Source organism: Cervus canadensis, chromosome 30 (genome assembly GCF_019320065.1).
Source record: "Cervus canadensis isolate Bull #8, Minnesota chromosome 30, ASM1932006v1, whole genome shotgun sequence".
NCBI lineage: Eukaryota > Metazoa > Chordata > Mammalia > Artiodactyla > Cervidae > Cervus > Cervus canadensis.
Window position 1 is genome coordinate 33,812,034 of NC_057415.1, and position 13,031 is coordinate 33,825,064.

A 13,031-nucleotide genomic window follows, 5' to 3' on the forward strand; every position below is an offset into this window, starting at 1 on the left:
GGCGTTCTTAGCTGGTAGCTGCTTTACTCCACTTTCCACCTCTGTCATCACATGCTGTCTTCCCTATGTGTCTGTCTTTATGTAGTCTTACCTCCTCTTATAAAGGCACAGTCATACTGGATTAAGGATCTACCCTACTCCTGTATTGGAGAAGGAAATGGCAACCCACTCCAGTATTCTTGCCTAGAGAATCCTATGGGCAGAGGAGCCTGGTGGGCTGCTGTCCATGGGACCGCACAGAGTCGGACATGACTAAAGCAACTTAGCATGCATGCATGCGTTGGAGAAGGAAATGGCAACCCACTCAGTATTCTTGTCTGGAGAATTCCAGGGATGGAGGAGCCTGGTGGACTGCCGTCTATGGGGTCACACAGAGTCAGACACGACTGAAGCGACTTAGTGGCAGCGGCAGCAGCTACTCCTGTATGACCTCATTGTAACTGATTACATCTGCAGCAACCCTGTTTCCAAATAAGGTCTCATTTGGGGATCCTGGAGGTTAGGACTTCAAAATATCCTAAAACTTTGGTAGATAAAATTCAATCTATGACAGGGAGGTACAATTGCATTTTGGTGAATACAGTTCAATTTGTAATAGGGAAATAGTGTTTGCTGACTTGGGGTTCAAAATCGATCGTAATGTGTTCATACACATATGTGTTCATCTGGGAAAACTGTTCTTAGCACCCACACTGTACACAAACAGATGGAGGGTCGGATTTGGCCCCTGGCTTAGACATAGATAAGTAGGTATTAGGAATAAAAAAAAAAAAGCAAGGAAATTAGTAATAATATTTAAAGTAGTTGTTACTTTGTGGGTTGGGAGGAAGAAGGATAGAGAGGAGTAGACAGGTGGCTTCTGGGGTATTGATAATATTCTATTTCTTGGTATGCATTTTATTTTGATCTTTAAGCTTTGCACATTATTTATATTTTTTTTTTGTATTTTGTGATTTTTTTTTTTTTTTACTAAAAATAGTAAAAAGAGCACCTCTTGCTCACTTTCCATTCCCCTTCTTTCTTATTAAACCATTTATTTCTTATTTTGAAGCCCTTCTCCCACTTTTATCTCTGAACTTGCTTCTAAGGTGTAGTCTTTCTGATCTTGGCAAAAGCCTTACATTCTTTTGTTAACAAGCCTGCTTATATGTTCCCCTTGTCTCTGGTTACTGCCCCTTTTTCTGTCATTGTCACTTTGCGACCCTCTCTTCAGCCTTCTCCTTAAACATTATATGCCTTTAGAAAGTAAACAAGAAAGTGGGTTTCCCACTCTGACTTAATACAGGTTTCCTTCTCATCTAACACCTGAGTAAGTAGAAAGTTAAAAGGTAAGGTGATTGGATATATTATTAAAAAATGAATGGGCACAGAGAATTTTCCTCACATTTGGATCAGAGAATCTTTTAAACAACACCCAGAGTTCTTTGCCAACTTTCTGTTTGTTTGTTTAGCATCATTATTGAGATGTAATTCACGCACCGTACAATTTACCCATTTAAAGTGTACAGTTAAATGGTATAGTCACAGTTGTGTACACACCACAGTCAACTTTAAAATATTTTTGTCATCCAAGAAAGAAACCCCAAATCCCTCCTTCTCCCACCTCCAGTCCTAGGCAGCCACTAGGCCTTGTGTGTCTATAGGTTTGCCTCTTCTGGACATTTCATTTAAATGGAATCGTACAGTATGAAGGCCTTTGTGACTGGCTTCTTTCACTGAGCATGTTTTCAAAGTTCATCCATGTGGCACAGATCAATACTTCATTCCCTTCTATTGCTGAATAGATCCCTTTGTATGTATTGATGTATAACACACTTTCAGTTCAGTTCAGTTCAGTTGCTCAGTCATGTTCGATTCTTTGCGACCCCATGGACTGCAGCGCTCCAGGCTTCCCTGTCCATCACAAACTCACGGAGCTTGCTCAAACTCAGGTCCGTTGGGTCAGTGATGCCATCCAACCATCTCATTCTCTGTCACCCCCTTCTCCTCCTCCCTTCAATCTTTCCCAGCATCAGGGTCTTTTCCAGTGAGTCACTTCTTTGCATCAGGTAGCCAAAGTATTAGAGTTTCAGCTTCAACATCAGTCCTTCCAATGAATATTCAGGACTGATTTCCTTTAGTATTGACTGGTTTGATTTCCTTACAGTCCAGGGGATTCTCAAGAGTCTTCTCCAACACCACAGTTCAAAAGCATCAATTCTTCGGCACTCAGCTTTCTTTGTAATCCAACTCTCACATCCATACATGAGTACTGGAAAAACCATAGCTTTGACTAGACAGACCTTTGCTGGCAGAGTAATATCTCAGCTTCTTAATATGCTGTCTAAGTTGGTCATAGTTTTTCTTCCAAGGAGCAAGCATCTTTTAATTTCATGGCTGGAGTCACCACCAGTGATTTTGGAGCCCCCCCCCAAAATGAAGTCTGTCACTGTTTCCATTGTTTCCCCATCTATCTTCCATGAAGTGATGGGACTGAAAGCTATGATCTTAGTTTTCTGAATATTGAGCTTTAAGCCAACTTTTTCACTCTCCTCTTTCTCTTTCATCAAGAGACTCTTTAGTTCTTTGCTCTCTGCCAAAAGGGGGGGGGGTGTCATCTGCATATCTGAGGTTATTGATATTTCTCCCAGCATTCTTGATTTCTAGCTTGTCCTTCATCCAGCCCGGCATTTCTCATGATGTACTCTGCATAGAAGTTAAATAAGCAGGGTGACAGTGTACAGCCTTGAGGTACTCCTTTCTCTGTTTGGAACCAGTCTGTTGTTCCATGTCCAGTTCTAACTGTTGCTTCTTGACCTGCAGACAGATTTCTCAGGAGGCAGGTAAGATGGTCTGACATCCCCATCTCTTTAAGAATTTTCCACAGTCTGTTGTGATCCACACAGACAAAGGCTTTGGTGTAGTCAATAAAGCAGAAGTAGATGTTTTTCTGGATCTCTCATGCTTTTCTGATGATCCATCGGATGTTGGCAATTTGATCTCTGGCTCCTCTGCCTTTTCTAAATCCAGGTTGAACATCTGGAATTTCATAGTTCACATACTGTTGAACCTGGCTTGGAGAATTTTGAGCATTACTTTGTTAGCATGTGAGATGAGTGCAATTGTGCTGTAGTTTGAATGTTCTTTGGCATTGCCTTTCTTTGGGATTGGATTGAAAACCGACCTTTTCCAGTTCTGTGGCCACTGCTGAGTTTTCCAAATTTGCTGGCATATTGAGTGCAGCACTTTCACAGCATCATCTTTTAGGATTTGAAATAGCTCAACTGGAATTCCATTGCCTGCACTAGCTTTGTTTGTAGTAATGTTTCCTAAGGCTCACTTGACTTCTCATTCCAGGATGTCTGGCTCTAGGTGAGTGATCACACCATTGTGATTATCTGGGTCATGAAGATCTTTTTTGTATAGTTCTTATGGGTATTCTTGCCATGTCTTCTTAATAACTTCTGCTTCTGTTAGGTCCATACCATTTCTGTCCTTTATTGTGCCCATCTTTGCATGAAATGTTCCCTTGGTATCTCTAATTTTCTTGTCTCTAGTCTTTCCCATTCTATTACTTTCCTCTATTTCTTTGCATTGATCGCTAGGGAAGGCTTTCTTCTCTCTCCTTGCTGTTCTTTGGAACTCTGCATTCAGATGGGTTTATCTTTCCTTTTCTGCTTTGCCTTTAGCTTCTCTTCTTTTCTCAGCTATTTGTAAGGCCTCCTCAGACAACCATTTTGCCTTTTTGCATTTCTTTTTCTTGGGGATGGTCTTGATCACTGCCTGCTGTACAATGTCACGAACCTCCATCCATAGTTCTTCAGGTGCTCTATCTATCAGATCTAACCCCTTGAATCTATTTGTTACTTACACTGTATAATCATAAGGAATTTGATTTAGGTCATACCTGAATGGTCTAGTGGTTTTCCCTACTTTCTTCAATTTAAGTCTGAATTTGGCAATAAGGAGTTTGTGATCTGAGCCACAGTCAGGTCCTGGTCTTGTTTTTGCTGACTATGTAAGGCTTCTCCATCTTTGGCTGCAAAGAATATAATCAGTCTGATTTCGGTATTGACCATCTAGTGATGTCCACGTGTAGAGTCTTCTCCTGTGTTGTTGGAAGAGGGTGTTTCCTATGACCAATGTGTTCTCTTGGCAGAACTCTGTTAGCCTTTGCCCTGCTTCATTTTGTACTCCAAAGCCAAATTTGCTTGTTACTCCAGGTATCTCTTGGCTTCCTACTTTTGCATTCCAGTCCCCTATAATGAAAAGGACATCTCTTTTGGGTGTTAGTTCTAGAAGGTCTTGTGGGTCTTCATAGAACCAGTAAACTTCAGCTTCTTCAGCATTACTGGTAGGGGCATAGAGTTGGATTACTGTGATATTGAATGGTTTGCCTTGGAAACGGACAGATTTTGAGATTGCACCCAAGTACTGCATTTCAGACTTTTTTGTTGACTATGATGGCTACTCCATTTCTTCTAAGGGATTCTTTTTTTTTTTTTTCCATTTATTTTTATTAGTTGGAGGCTAATTACTTTACAATATTATAGTGGTTTTTGCCATACATTGACATGAATCAGCCATGGATTTACATGTGTTCCCCATCCCAATCCCCCCTCCCACCTCCCTCCCCATCCCATCCCTCTGGGTCATCCTAGTGCACCAGCCCTGAGCACTTGTCTCATGCATCCAACCTGGACTGGCGATCTATTTCACACTTGATAATATACATGTTTCGATGCTATCCTCTCAGATCATCCCACCCTCGCCTTCTCCCATAGAGTCCAAAAGTCTGTTCTATACATCTGTGTCTCTTTTTCTGTCTCTCACATAGGGTTATCATTACCATCTTTCTAAATTCCATATATTTGCATTAGTATACTGTATTGGTGTTTATCTTTCTGGCTTACTTCACTCTGTATAATGGGCTCCAGTTTCATCCATCTCATTAGAACTGATTCAAATGTATTCTTTTTAATGGCTGAGTAATATTCCATTGTGTGTATGTACCACAGCTTTCTTATCCATTCGTCTGCTGATGGGCATCTAGGTTTCTTCCATGTCCTGGCTATTATAAACAGTGCTGCGATGAACATTCTTGCCCACAGTAGTAGATATAATGGTCATCTAAGTTAAATTTGCCCAATCCAGTCCATTTTAGTTCACTAGTTCCTAAAATGCCCATGTTCACTCTTGCTATCCCCTGTTTGACCACTTCCAATTTACCTTGATTCATGGACCTAACATTCCAGGTTCCTATGCAATATTGCTCTTTACAGCATCGGACTTTACTTACATCACCAGTTACGTCCACAACTGGGCATCGTTTTTACTTTGGCTCCATCTCTTCATTCTCTCTGGAGTTATTTCTCTACTCTTCTCCAGTAACATATTGGGCACCTATTGACCTGGGAGTTCATCTTTCAGTGTCATATCTTTTTGCCCTTTCATACTGTTCATGGGGTTCTCAAGGCAAAAATGCTGAAGTGGTTTGCCATTCCCTTCTCCAGTGGACCACGTTTTGTCAGAACATCTTCTCCACAGTGACCCATCTGTCTTGGGTGGCCCTACATGGCATGGCTCATAGTTTTATTGAGTTAAACAAGGCTACAGTCCATGTGATCGGTTGTATGTAATACATTTTACTTTATCTGTTCATCAGTTGATGGACATTTAAGTTGTTTCCACTCTAGCTATTATAAGCAATGATGAGCATCTGTTAAATAACTATTAGCTTTTACATAATTCCTTTTAAGTGGTATGTATTCATTGCAGAAAACTGAAAAATCCTGAAGAATATAAAGACTTAATGATAAAATTTATTCATAATCCCACCATTCAAAAGTAAAGTCTTTTTACAAATTTTTCAAAAATAAACTTTAATACTTTTTCCTGTGAGGAAAAAATTTATATATGTTCATGTAGTTCATTCATTCCTCATTTCTTCTTAAGATTTACTCATTTGAGCAGATTGTGTCTGCAAAAATCATAGCAAATCTGGCCACTGCAGTTATAGTAATTTATAGATCATTATACAATGGGAGTAATCAGGTATCAGATGGGGAAGGAGGAGGGTTTAGAGAGAGTTTGATAGAAGAGGAAACACATATTTTGTGAATATGTGCATGAGTTTATGGTACTGATGTCAATAAATAAAAACTTTGAGGTTTCTAATAAGGCCACATTTGTTCTGTTGTAGGAAGTTAGCAGGATGTACTGTCTTCATCACAGGTGCAAGCCGTGGCATTGGCAAAGCGATTGCTTTGAAAGCGGCCAAGGATGGAGCAAACATAGTCATTGCTGCGAAGACCGCCCAGGCACACCCCAAACTTTCAGGCACCATCTATACTGCTGCTGAAGAAAGTATGTTTCAATAAATAAAGAGTTTGCTGGAAAGTTTAATTATATTTTTCTGAAGTCTATCCTAAAAATAATTTTATCTGGTTAAAGAAATGTTTTGTCACCTTAGAGTGGTGTTTGGGGATCATTTTTCTCCCTAGCTTTTTTAAGTAATGGGAGCGATTCCCGTTAAAAATCATATTTCATGAGACCAGTGGTTCTTGAATGGGAGCAAGGAGCAGAGGAGTGGAAGCAGAGGAAAGAACTTAAGAGGTAGATGGTGTGAACAAAAAAATGCTCCATGTTACCTGTTCTCTGCATAATTTGCAAGTCATTATTTTAATACTTTCAGGTCACAAATAGTTATTTTTTTCATTTTAGATAAGTTTATTTACTTTTAATTGAAGGATAATTGCTTTACAGTACTGTGTTGGTTTCTCCCATACATCATCATGAATCAGCCATAGATATACATATGCACTCTTCCTCTTGAGCCTTCCTTCCATGTCCCACCCCATCCTACCCCTCTAGGTTGTTACCGAGCCCAGGGAACACAAATAGTTATTGAGTGCTTATATTCAAGGCTCTGTGCTAGGAGTGAGGGCTTAAAAATTCAGCTTCAACTGATATGCTAGTTTTGTTAGTTATGTTCCTAGCACTGTGGTTATGTTAAGGGAATACATATGAAGCAACTATGAATGAAATGATGCCTGGGATTTGTTTTGAAATAGACCAGCAACAAACCAAACAGAATTGATGGTAGATAAATTTACTGCAAAACATTATCAATCATTGAAGATAGTTGATGGATTCATGATAGTTCATTATACTCTTCTTTATATTTTCATACATTTTTAGAAATTTTCTGTAGTAAACATCTTTTAAATTACCTTCCCCTCTTATTTCTTTTTAATAGCGTTTTTAAAAACTGCCCTCTTTTTTGTTTGTTGTTTAAATAGAGTTGACCTGGCCAGTCTGCAGATGGCTATGAATTCAGTCTGTCCTACAGTAGAACAGAGTTGCTGGTAGTTGGAAGACATAGTTATTTATATTGGTTTTCTGAAAATGGGGTACTTTTTACTTTTAACTCATCTCAGAGGTTCAGTATTGATGAAAGTTCTAACATTTGAATGCATCTTTATGTATCCTTTGTAGTCAAAGCAGCTGGAGGAAAGGCCTTGCCATGTATTGTTGATGTGAGAGATGAAGAGCAAATCAGCAGTGCTGTGGAGAAGGCAGTGGAAAAATTTGGAGGTAGTGCCTTCATTCTGAGATAATTATTGAATATTGGTAAAGTATCGGTATAGCCATCATTTTAATTTTTAACTTTCTTTTGATATTTTTACTCTCTAAGTCTTCAGAGTATAGCCAGAAATAAGTATTTGTTCCTACAGAAGCACAGCTTAAAACCATCTGATGAGTAATTGAATAATTGTGAAAGATTATTTTTAATATAATCAGTCTCCCATCCAAGGTAAAGTTAAGACCTTGACCATAACATATGCACCAGGACCTACCCATTTGTCTTCATGTAACCCATTATTTGGTGACTTTTTAATATTTATTGAGTAAAGTGCAGATTACCTATTGGCTTTCAAGATATTTCTCATTCTGATGTTAACAGACTTTTTTTGGCTCCATCTTCTTTCTATATGCCTGTGTAAACTCCCTAATCCAGCCAAAAGAGTTTGCTTCCATTTCCTCACCTTAATTTTTTTTTGCCTTTTCACCTTTTCTCTTTCCTTCCTGAAGCTCCTCCAGTGCTCACACCTCCACCTCTGACCCTTCCTGAAATGATCCCTTCTTTGTCGTTTGAAATTTTTGTGCTTAATGCTCATCTGCTTAATGAAGCCAGTTTCCCGACTATGCCAAGTAATCAGAAATGTACATTTTTTTCTTTCTCTGAATTCCTAAAACATTCCTTTGGTCCTCTTCTTGTAAAACTTCAGATCTTAATGTTTTTTTCTTTTCCCCCAATTAATTCATAATCTCCTAGAAGGCAAGTATTGGGAGTTGAACTAAGACTTTGATGGTATTATAGCTTGGAATCTAGCTGTGTCCAAATGCTGTCCAAACCATTACCATTCTCTTCTTATAATATTCCAGAGAATATTATTATATTCTTATAATATTCTATGTATATGCAGAGGATATTGGGGAACAAGATAATGCTTTATTAGCCAAGTCTCATGCTTTTAACCCCTAATGCAGAGTGCTATGTTCTTCTGGACTGGAGCACAAAGCTCTGACTCAAATGGGATCTCTTCCTTTAAATTCAAAATCTTACCCCTGGCTGGCAACTTTTCCCAAAGTAATGTGAATGCCCCTGAGAGAAGAAGAGAGAGAATGCAAAATTACTGGGTGTTTTTTTTTATCCCCTTCTTCTTCTTCTTACTGATAGAGCCCAAAATATGAAGGAAGAAGGAGAAGAAGCCACATTCAAATGCAGGACCTTTATCTAAAATGACTTCTACCTACTAGGAAAAGTGACCAATTAGTGCCAAATTAGGATTTAACCTAGTTAGTTTAGCCACTCATTGTTAGGGAGGAATTAAGGGATAAGGTGGTGAGTGTAGAAGAATAGAGCTTTTCCTGTCTATATAGTCATCCAGTTTTAGTTCTTTCCATTGATCCATTGGTTCTGTCAACTGAGAGTGAGTTTATCCTTTTTGGAGACCAAGATCATCATAATTTAGGGGAGGACTGCTACCACCTTTGTCTGCGCCCTTTCTCAGTCTTAGTTTCTGTCCTCTAATTCTGTTAGAGAACATGAACAGTTCAGTTGCTGTCTGGTGTTGTCCCAAGAAATCTCTGAAATGGGTCAAGATGGACATTAATTATAGATACTGAAGGCCTGTACAGATATAGAAATCACCTCTGTTTTAACTTCCCATCTTGAATTCTAGCTGTGTTGTCTGATCTGCTTCACCAGAAGGGGTTACACATTGTGTATTAGTGACAGAATAGTCCGAAAATATGCACCTGAGTGTCAAAATGTGAAGACCTCCACTTTCCAGGTTGGGGCTCTTACAGAGTAGCTGGCATCTCACAAGTTTATTTCTTCTCCTGTTGTTGCCACAGAGAATTTAAAGAGCCAAACTGAAATCTCTTTCTTGGAAGAATCAAAGCCCAGAAATCTGTCCTCTCCAATTTCCTAACTTTGTTTTGTCCCAGCCAAGGAAGTTTCACTCAGATGCATGGGTGGTCTCGATTGGTTTAGCCACCGTGGCTTAGATTGTCTTCCATTGAACCTGGCATCATTCCTTCAGCATCTTCAGTGCAGGATTGATCCAGCTTTATCTATCAAGTGATCTACTTTCCCAGGAACAGACAGAGAAAAATGAAATGAAAAATGAAAAAACAAGCAAATCTTGTTTTTTGTTTCTTCAGAAGCCAGTTGATCCATGTTAATTGACTTGGCATTCATGTCCTGGAACTTAGCTGAGTTGGTAGAAATCTTCAGCCAAGAAGATATGCTTTGGACTTCCCTGGCGGTCCAGTGGTGAGGAGTTTGCCTTCCAATGCAGGGAATGCAGGTTCAGTCCTTGGTCAGGGAGCTAAGGTTCCATATGCCTCGCAGCCAAAAAACCAAAACATGAGTCAAGCAGTGTGGTAAGAAGTTCAGTGAAGACTGTAAAAAAAGAGAGAAGATATACTTTTCATATCTTTGGGGGAAGAAAATCTGCCAATGCATTTTGCTACTTGTTGAGATGGGCATCTGAAAGACTTATGTTTTCTTGCTAAAAGTGCAAATTGGTGGTGGAGTTACCTCTCTTTTGGAATCTTCCCTAACATTCCCTTCCCTCCTCTTTAGGATCCACATTGATGTATTTAAAATATTTTGCTTTCCATTTGCCCATGAACTTCTGCTTTTCTGGCATAACGATGTAGAATCTTAATTCTTCGGTGAGCTCTGCTCAGCAGCTCAGCTGCTGCTACCTCCTAATAAGTTTGGATGTGACATTTATGAGATGATTCACGGCCTGCTCTTTTCTTCTCTCTGTATTTTTCCCCCTAGATCTTTCAAGCCTGTATTTTTTGTTTGTTTGGTTTCAGTTCCATACTGTGGTTGCTGCCGTTATGGTGTGGTTTGGAGTTTTGTAGGCCTTTGAAGTCTGCCTTTTAGAGAAGACTTTACCTTTCTCCTAACTTTTCTCTCTGCCAGGGAATTATCCTTAACAAAGTCCTGAGCAGTGGATGATGCTTTCAGACCTGTGCCCCTCAGGGACTTCTGCCACATAGTACTGCCTATCACCTTGCCTGCCTTCATCTTCAGTTTTTAGGTCTTGAGTAGATTATGCTATTTCATAAACCACAGATATAATCTTTCCTGCCATCTTTTTTTCTGCAGCAGGCATACATGCATGCCTTTTCTTCCATATCATTTCCCACCATTTTGCCCTGATTCATTAAAAAAAAATTTTTTTTTGGCTGCACCACGTGGCATGTGGAATCTTAGTTCCCCAACCAGGGACTGAACCTGTGCCCCTTGCATTGGAAGCCTGGAGCCTTAACCACTGGACCACCAGGGAAGTCCCATCCCTGATTTGTTAGGTTGGTGCAAAAGTAATTACGGTTTCAGACCGTGAATCCTTATTAATCAAAATAGGAACCATTACAATCAACACAATTTTGCCAACAAGAAATAAGTTTGTTTATTCCTATAGTATAGAAATCCATGCTTTGGGATTCAACAAACTCTTGGAAAGCATTTTCTTCATCCTGCTGGTTGTAGAAGCATTTCCCCAGCAAAATGTTGTTGAGATGCTTGAAGAAGTGATAGTCGGCTAGAGGACAAGTGAATATGGCAGATGAGGCAAAACCTTGTAGCCCAGTTCATTCAACTTTTCAAACGTTGGTTGTGCTATGTGCAGCCAGGTGTTGTGAAGAAGAATTGGGCCCTTTCTGTTGACCTATGCTGGCTGCAGTCGTTGCAGTTTTCTGTACATCTCATCGATTTGCTGAGCTTATTTCTCAGATGTAATGGTTTCACTGGGATTCAGAAAGCTATTGTGGACCAGGCTTGTAGCAGACCACCAAACAGTGACCATGACCCTTTTTCTGGTGCAGGTTTGGCTTTGGGAAGTGCTTTGGAGCTTCTTTCCGGTTCAGCCACTGAGCTGGTCATGGCCAGTTGTTGTATAAAATCCACTTTTTGTCATGTCACAATCTAATGGAGAAATGGTTTGTTGTTGTTGCATACAATAAGAGAAGACAGGACTTAAATGATTTTTTTGATTTGCGGTCAGCTCATGAGGCACCCATTTATCAAGCTTTTTCATTTTCACATCTCCAATTTGCTTCAACTGCCAAATGATCACAGAAATGGTCGACGTTGAGTTCTTGGGCAACTTCTCGTGTAGTTGGAAGAGGACCAGCTTCAATCATCCTCTCAGTTGGTCATTGTCAACTTCTGATGGTTGGCCACTACTCTCCTCATCTTCAAGAACCACCACTGCACTGAACGTTCATTAGTAGTTCCTGGGCCAAATGCATTGTTGATGTTGTGAGTTGTCTCTGCTGGTTTATGACCCATTTTGAACTTACATAAAAAAATCTCTTGAGTCTTCCTTTTTGTCTAACATTTCCATAGTCTAAAATACATATAAAATAAACAGCAAGTAATAATTCATTAGCAAGAAATGTGCATTAAAATGATGTATAACATAACCACATTTATTTAAGAATGTATTTCAGTATCAAATGGCAAAGGTCAACAATACAAAACCTAAATTACTTTTGCACCAACCGAATGTTTTAATTTGGCTCGTCTGAATCTAAAAATTTTGGTACCTCTTAACTGGACCCAATTTTTTTTTACTTTATCATTGGCAAGTCAGATCCAGTTTGCACAATCAGTGTAGCTTTAGTCCTCATCTACTTTCATTTGCTTTGGGGCCCACTAGAGGATTTATTTGGCAAAAACAGAACTGTATTCAGCAACATGAAACTGAACATTATTTTTCATACAAAGTTAAAAGCACATTGTATTTCCTTTCTGACCACTTGCCGAGTCCCCATCTCTTTGAGAGATAAAGCTTCATCTAAATTATTTTATCTGATTATTGATGATCATTTAAAACTTTATTGCTACTTCAGTCTCAAGTATTCCTTTGGAAAAAGTGTATGGATTCATTACATATTCTAATGTATTGTCTATGGATTATAAGATAAAGTGAAGCATTTATCTGTTAATACTTTTTAAGTTGACCTGTCTTTAAACGTAGAAATGCCTCTTAATAGTAGGCTTCCCTGGTGGCCCAGATGGTAAAGAATCTGCCTGCAATGCAGGAGACCCATGTTCTATTCCTGGGTCGGGAAGATCCCCTGGAGAAGGAGATGGCAACCCACTCCAGTGTTCTTGCCTGGAGAATTCCATGGACAGAGGAGCCTGGCGGGCTACAGTCCATGGGGTTGCAAAGAGTTGAACATGACTGAGCGACTATCCCTCACTCACTCATAACAACCTCTTTTAAACCATTATTCACACAATGTGAGAGAGGGGCAAAGCAAAGTCAAGAGAATAGTAAAAGATCTTTATGGAAACAGTCTAACCCAGCAGTAGAAATTATCATAAATCTATTTGACAGAATATTAAATGCTCTTTAAAAAGGATCATGGCAGCAACGTGGATGCAACTAGAGATTATCATACTAAATGAAGTAAGTCAGCAAGAGACATACCCTATAGTATTACGTATATGTGGGATC

General features: G+C 39.4%; 1 protein-coding gene across 1 annotated transcript in view; it reads left to right on the forward strand.

Annotated features, from left to right (window-relative positions):
- HSDL2 (hydroxysteroid dehydrogenase like 2) overlaps positions 1-13,031 on the forward strand; it is a 62,446-nt gene that overhangs the window by 9,224 nt on the left and 40,191 nt on the right. Inside the window, exons 2-3 of the mRNA XM_043453462.1 lie at positions 6,182-6,345; positions 7,477-7,575. Coding sequence (XP_043309397.1) covers positions 6,182-6,345; positions 7,477-7,575 — 263 coding nt within the window. The remainder of the gene's footprint in view (positions 1-6,181; positions 6,346-7,476; positions 7,576-13,031) is intronic.